The sequence below is a fragment of the Pteropus vampyrus genome, unplaced genomic scaffold, assembly GCF_000151845.1.
Source record: "Pteropus vampyrus isolate Shadow unplaced genomic scaffold, Pvam_2.0 Scaffold11, whole genome shotgun sequence".
Classification (NCBI taxonomy): Eukaryota; Metazoa; Chordata; class Mammalia; order Chiroptera; family Pteropodidae; genus Pteropus; species Pteropus vampyrus.
In genome coordinates this window covers 2,018,896-2,026,267 of record NW_011888792.1, presented here as the reverse complement: position 1 = coordinate 2,026,267, position 7,372 = coordinate 2,018,896, and the positions used below count along the sequence as shown (strand labels likewise).

The 7,372-nt window shown below is 48.4% G+C and overlaps 1 protein-coding gene across 1 annotated transcript in view; it reads right to left on the bottom strand.

Annotated features, from left to right (window-relative positions):
* Positions 1 to 6,769, bottom strand: part of CKMT2 (creatine kinase, mitochondrial 2) — a 14,453-nt gene extending 7,684 nt beyond the window's left edge. Inside the window, exons 1-4 of the mRNA XM_023522675.1 lie at positions 6,733 to 6,769; positions 3,079 to 3,250; positions 1,505 to 1,703; positions 32 to 127 (exon numbers count right to left, since the gene is read on the bottom strand). Of these exons, the coding sequence (XP_023378443.1) occupies positions 32 to 127; positions 1,505 to 1,703; positions 3,079 to 3,230 (447 nt within the window). The 5' untranslated portion in view covers positions 3,231 to 3,250; positions 6,733 to 6,769. The remainder of the gene's footprint in view (positions 1 to 31; positions 128 to 1,504; positions 1,704 to 3,078; positions 3,251 to 6,732) is intronic.
* Between the last annotated feature and the right edge of the window lie 603 nt (positions 6,770 to 7,372).

The following is a 7,372-nucleotide window of genomic DNA, read 5'->3' as shown; positions in this document are numbered from 1 at the left end:
TCATAGGCAGGAGCATAGAGGGCGAGCCTACCTTGGATGCATCCAGATCCGTGGGATGCTTCATCACCCTGGGGTCATAGCCATTGTGCCTGAGTTTGATGACAGGGTCAAAAAGGTCGGCAAACACCTGCAGGAGGAAAGAGGCTCCTGTCTCCTCTTTAATTGGTTTGTCTACCATGTAGGACATGGGTGTGAGGGTGGATTGGTGGTTGATGATGATGATGGTGATGATGATGGGTTTATATCAGAAATAAAATTCTTTGAGGTACCTTGCCCCTTAGCAGGGGGCAGGGCTGCAGAGCATCATGGTAACCTTCACCCGAATGATTATGCCACGCTCACTGCCACCAGACTGAACAAGAAAATCTTGCATTTAAGAATTTGAATGTTTTCCCCAGAAGTTCTTGCCTTTGTAGAACTAAAGAAACTGCCAAATCAAAGTTTAAGTAGTTTTGTGGTCAAAAGCGAAGGTTAGGTTCTAGAATGTAAGCAACATGATAAAATTGTGGACACCCAGTTGCACTAGAATAAAAGTACACAGCACTAGATAGGGAAACGCAGGGACCTTTCACCCCGTGAGGACCTTTCCAGCCCAAAATATCTCAGGGAAAACCTATTTTTGAAAAAACAAAACCTTCAGGAACATCTTTCAGGTAAAAATAACATTAAGAGAAGACATAAGAGAGCACCCTGCAGGCTTTGGGAGCTGTGGGAAAGTGTGGGGGCTGTGTGTAGGTACAGGGGCCTAGCTCCACTCGGGCACTCAGGGAGCCCATAGTCGTGCACTGCTGTGCATGAAGGAAGCAGTCTTGTTTATTCAAGATGGCTCCTGCCATGCTCTTGATGGTTGCCTTCCCAGCAAACTGTTTTCAGCTCCCTGTAACAGAAGGTGCAGAGTGGGCGGACCTCAGGGTGCAGGCTGGAGGCATTTGCCATGACTAGAGGCTGTTCCGTGGAGAAGGCCACGTGGTGGCTGAGCTCCCCTAACAGAGGACCATCCTGTGCTTCTGTGCTGAGGATGAGGATGTGAAAATCATACGATTTTTCTGAGAGATATGAACTCAGTATTCTGGGCTACTATCAATAATTCTTAAAGTTAAAGACACACCGAACCATCCTCTCCCCGCAATAAAGCCCAGCCACAAACGCATCATCTCCTAATGTCTTATTGCTGAATACACAACACCAATAAAGTAAATCGAAAGGTTTTATTTTATTTTTTTCTGTACCCATTTACTCCTTTGACAAGCTCAGAGAGCTCTGTCATGCAACTCATTCCTCCGTGGGGAGGGATACTAGAGCGGCAGCAAAGGAAGCCTCGTCCCTGGGAAGCTGTAGACCTCATTGTTCCAGAAAGTGTTCCAGATGTTCTGCTGAAGCTGGTTTCCTTTTAAGGGAGCCGTGCCCGAGAAGGCAGAAAGCTGGCCCCATAGAGAAGGGGAGGACTCTGGGACCCAGGGCACCCCCTTCCCTCCACACTGGAACGAGCAGCTGATAGTTTTACCTGATAGGACTCCTCGTCACCAGCCACCATGCCCACAGTCTTTATGAAGGGGTGGCCAGGGTTGTCCACTCCAGTCTGGATACACTGGTCCAGGGTGTAGCCATTGGGGGTCACCTTGTTGCGGAGCTTGGCGTAGATGGCAGGGGTGAGGCACTCGGCCATGCAGTTGTTGTGCTTGCGCAGGTCAGGGTAGTCTGCACTGCGTGTGGAGAGGAGAGGCTTTCAGCGACAGCCCCCGAAGGAAGGGGCCTATGACTGGGCTTCGTTTCTGCCCATCCTTCCACCAGGCTCTCTTTAGCCAGTTGGCACAGGGACATTTGACTTGGAGTCATGACTGAAGTAAGATGGATTAAAAAAAAAGAAAAAGTCCCCTAAAGTGCCAGAGAAAGGGGCCTGTGTTCCATGATGCCAGCTGCAGCAGCGCACAGACTGTGGCTCATGTTCATATAAAGAGGAGATAGAATGACGATAATTAGAACTTAAATTAAAATCATGTGCAGACTTTTTTTTTTAACCCAGAAGTTTTGGTAAAAATACAACAGCCACATTTTGGTCTCTTAGGTCTTGTGGTGAAGAGGCTAGAAATAGAAATTCTGCAAGTGGGACAATACAGGAATTCAGTTATTTATCTGTCCTTTGTCTATGATACAAGCTTCATGACTATCTGCTTTGTTGAGAACAGTGTCTGGCTGTTGAAAGAGGCATTCAGTAAATATCTGTTGGAATAATACATAGAAAGGAATGAAATGGGGTGCTATCTGACTGTGGGATAAGAATTGGTTGCAGAATAGAGGATTCAGGATCACCACGGGCTCAAACACAGGCAGACTCACCCCAGGAGCTCCTGAGGTATATGGTGGGAGCCAGTAATTCCCTCAGGGACCCCGATTCCCACAAGAGCCAGTGAATGCCTCTGAGAAACACTTCGAGTTTTCCTTGTCTCTCCCATCCACATCTGCCTATGCAGAATCCCTTAAAGTCAGCACTGCCGTCCGACTCAATTCAGTGTGTGTGCTGCTCATCCATGGCCGGGTCCCGAGGGCTGAGAAAACATGTCCATCTTATGCCATGCCTCCACTTCCAATCTGCAATGTCCTTTAAAGCTTATACTTAAAATCAGCATGATAACATCACATTTTCCAGAAGGCGTTATAGCAGCGAGTAAGGCATGTGTCTGTAATCAGAGTCCTTGGATTTGCGTTTGGCTGGACTAGTTGTGTGAACTTGGGCACTATCTAATTTTTCTAAACCCCCATTTCATCACAAAGGGATGCTAAGATGAATGAAATAGATACTCCATATATAGTACTTAACACGCATAAAAGTGCTCAATAAACGTTAACTATTACTATTATTACTATCCAACTAGATTGCAAGCTCCAGGCAGGAATGATGACACTACACTTCCTTGTATTCACTACAGGTCACTGTGTTTAATGAGTCTCAAAAATGATTGTCAGTTTGACTTAGTCGTCCTCCAAGGCAAAAAGAGGGATACTCGCTGACAGTTTCCAGCAGAGGACAGCATATTTCTGCCTGGCACTTGGAGTTACTTTAAAGCTAAGAGGACTTACCTTGCAGGGAATAGCCTGTGCTGGTCCCGGGCCTCAGCATTCACATTCTGCCGGTTCAGCAGGTATCCAGTGGTCAGGGCACTGGTGCCCATGGTGGCAAATAACAGAGAAGCATTGCGGCCAGTTAGCAACTTGGAGAAGATGCTGGCCATCCTTCCTCTTGGATGAGTGTCTGGAAAGCAGGGAAACTAGATTAGACAGCCTCAAAGGATGGCCCGGAACCACAGCATAGAGTTCAATGAGCAAGAGAAAGAACCCCAGAAGCCATAGCCCCTCTTTTGGTTTGTTGTTTTTCTCTTTTTCCCTTTATCCCCACACTGCTTGGGGAAATCTGGGTAGTTTTAGACACTGTGAATGTCAAACTGCCTGAAGTCCATGACCTTTTTGTCCAGTTATCTGATATAAGAAAAATAAACGAAAACAGGATTTCTACTTTCTGGCTACCTGGAAGGTCCTTTCCATCCCTGCACGCTCAGTCAAATCTTATTGTCTTTTTTATTTTTTATTTTTTTAACTAATATTTATTGAGATCCTACCATGAGTTATGTGCCATGCAAGGGGCCTTACAAACATTGTCTTTAGTCTTCGGAACAATCCTGCCAAGTAGGCATTATTTTGCAGATGGGGAAACTGAGGCTCAAGAGAGGTTAAGCGACCAGCTCCAGATCTCAGGGCCAACACACTGAACTCAGGATTGTCTTTGGATTTGAACCCAGCTTCTCTTCGTCCCCAGATACGGGTCTCTTGCAGACCCCAGTGCCTCACAGATAGCCCCACGCTGACCAGCAACTGGAGGGGAACCTCTTGTGTGGTCTAGGACCTAGGGGTGCCACAGATCACTCTGCTCAGTTGGACCCCCATAGAAATACATTTAGCACAGTAGCTCCTGGTCACAAGATTGTCCTCAGAGCATGTGACTCCTCCAGAGTCCCAGAATATTATGAGCCTGTTCTTTTTCCTTGTCCTTAGACTTCTGCTGAAGTGGCCTAGATGCCAGGGGCACCTCTGCCCACTCCACTCTGATGCCAGGTTCCCAGTGTACCAGCCATGCTGGGGACTTTGGGCCAGCCTGCTTTTCTCTGAGAAGATGGGGCTTGTCTTCTCTCTCCTTTCTTTCTTTCTCCTCCTTTATACAGAAGTCATGATTGCAGGGGTGAGGAGGAAGGTCATTGTTTACAGCAGTAGGGCTAAAATCTGACAGCATTCCTGGCCTCCAAGCCAGAGAGATTTCTATATGGGATGCAAGATCACAGCCAAAGGTAATATTTGTTTTATTCCTGTCCTTCTTTTCTCCATTGAAAAATGAGAACCACCACATTCAACCCTTTTGTCAGAGTGCCCAAGATCTGTGTGTGTGTGTGTGTGTGTGTGTGTGTGTATCTGTCCCAGGCAAGTGTACTGGGAGTCTGAGTCCTGGTGTAAGGGTTTTGTCTGGTTTTGTGATATCTTGGAATGTGGAGGCCTTTGGTTCTGTCACTGCCTCAATTCTGAGCCTCCAGGTCATCCCGAATATCCTGAATGGAGACGCCATAGGTGCCTTTCTGCTGACTCAGTGTTATTTCAGTTCCAACTGTACACAGTGTCCATGTGTCTGAGCTCCTTGGGGCCAGAGGACAGTGGCAAGCCAGAGGGAGGACCACATGTCAGTTTTCCATCCAGAGAGAGTCTGGGGTTGAACCAGTTCCACAGAACACTCTGAACAAATTCACCTGATGCTAGTCTCCTAGGCCAGCAGAAAATGGCTGTCTCCTCCCAGTTCTAAAAGAGCAAAGGGTTCAAGTTACTTCATTACCACTGGATATACTGTCACCCTAATGGGCACCCTTCAGCAGGTAGAAAGTCATAGGCAGGAGATGTTTACAGCCTTTCCCTGTCACACAGGTGTTTCCTAGGACTCCTTGCGATAAAAACATAGAACCATTACCAGACTCGTCTCTGACAGTAAATTGTTTTCAAGAAAATAGGAAGTTGGAACCATCTAGTCCTTTGAAATGCTGTAAAAGAGTGGGTCCCTCCTTCCCTGCCCAAAGTAAAGAGTCTCTGCGGCTTCTCACGCAGGGGTGGATGTGACCGCCAACGGTCACCTTCATGACTGGCTCCCTGTGGGATTCCTGACTCAGTGGGCAGGAACTCCAAGAATGCTTGACACAAGGTTCTGTGTGGTTGGTTTCTTCTGAGAAGGCAAATGGATCCTCTCTAAGCTGTGGCAGAGATAGAGACCTAGGAACTCTGAGCCAGGGCAAAATCTGTCTCAGAACCAATCTTTCTCCTGCCTTTAAACACCCAGGACTCCCCATTCCTTATTCTTCCCCCTGACCCAGTTTCCTGGGCCTTCCTCAGACACTTCTGTAGAAAAGCTGACCTGGCCCATTCTCTAAGGGTGTGATGTGATCATGAAACTGGCAGAGTCTATAGGAGCATGTGGCACTCATGTGCTTTGATGGACTGGCGCCTTAACCCACAAGAAGGCTTCAGTCTAAAGGCTGGGGTCTTTCAAAAGGGCACCTCTAAATGCAGAGGAGGAAGCGGAGTGCTCACACAGCCTGATAGCGCCCTGATCTCCTCTAAGAGCCTGCTTGGTCAGGAAGCCCCCTCGTCAAGTTCTGGTGCTGGTAGGGGTGTTCTTCTCTGTGAAAACAGAGAGAACATACCAAAGACACCAGAAATGGGAAGTGTGAGAGGAGCAGACAAGGAAAGAGGCAGTGCTGGTAACAGCACAATGGTTAAACTATTGTAGCCTCGTGAAGGCTTTAACTGCCACCTCACATGATTCCAGGTGACCCTCTGGAGGCTTCGAAGAGCAGGAAGGTCTAAAGGGCAGCGCTTGAGAAGAGCCAGAGGGTTTTGGCTTCTTCTGGCAAATGCCACTCTCCACATCCACCAGAGCTTTCAAATGCAGAGATGTCACCCACTCAAGAAACGAGAACAGGGCTGACAGTAACTCCCTGAGAGCTGACCAACCAAATAAGCAAAGACGAGGCTTTTGTTGGAGATGAAATACACTTAGGCCAATGTTGCAGCATTTTTACCTCTGGTTGGGAGAAAACAGTTACTTGGCTCCTTATCAATGTGTTAATAATTTCAAAAATGAATTTGTAGTAATAATATGAACCAGTTTAAACTGGATCCAGCTATTGACCCTATTAGTAATTAGCTACCTTTTGAGGACTTCAAAATGTTCACATTTTAGTTAGTGTATCCTAGGTCACCGATTTGCCGCTCTTGATGCTGCTGAAGGAAAATATTCCAAGAAACAAATCGATTGGTCTCTAAATTACAAGGGAAAGAAAATCGAAGGTCAAAGTCTCACACTTAGTGGCATTTAGATTGTTTTCCCAAAAAAACATCCTGATTCTCTATCAAAAACAGACACTGCAGCAGGGTGCTGATACGGTTCTCGCACCTCATGCGCAGCTGTTCCATGGACTGGTCACCTGTGCCTGTGCAGGGGACAGGGAAAGGCTTCAGTCAGGGCAGCACTCTGCAGGCTCCTTTAGTTACCATGCATTCCACACAGGAGCAGTGCCCCGGAGAACTGTCCTACCCGTGGTCCGGGCCCATAGCCTCGGTCCACTGTTCACAAGGCCCCTCACATTGGATCCAGCAATGCCCCCACTTGGGAAGAATAAAACCAAGTTTCATGGTCTCACTGACCTTGGAGCCGGAGTCGCCCGCGCGTCCTGCTGCAAGCACACAGCCAAGAATTGTAATGCGAGCTGGCCAGCCGGCCTGGAAAAGGCTCCCACGCTGGGTGGGGCTGGGGCCCCACCGGCCAATCCCGTTAGGACCTCTAGGACACACTTGATCCCCCAGCTGTGCCCTTGAAGGCCAGCCACTGACTTCTCTGCCACCCAGCCCTGGGCTTTTTCTAGCCCTTTCCTGCCCTTTCTCTGAAACATTGCCCGCCCCCCTGCCCCCTGCCGCCCCAAGTTGGGTCCTGGAAGCTGCCTGTCCTAGGGCTTTGCTGGGAGTTCTCACGCCTGCAGCCTGGCTCACTGGCTACCCAGTCCTGCAGGCCTGTGCATCAGGGTGCAAGGACATGCTGGGGAAACTGTCACGTCTGTTAGGGGACTTGTTTCTACCTTCCCTCAGGAGCACTATCCCTGAGGCTCAAGTAAGCTCTAGAGAATGACTTCCCACTCCCCACTCTCCATCCAAAGTCTGAGAGAGAGAGCAGGTTTCTGAAGCTCCGACTGTTCTGCTGCAAATGGGCTCTGAGCCAGGGACCAGGGACCTCCTTCCAACTTGTCTGGGGCCTGGATCCCGGAACAACAACAATCTCGTTTCTCTTCTG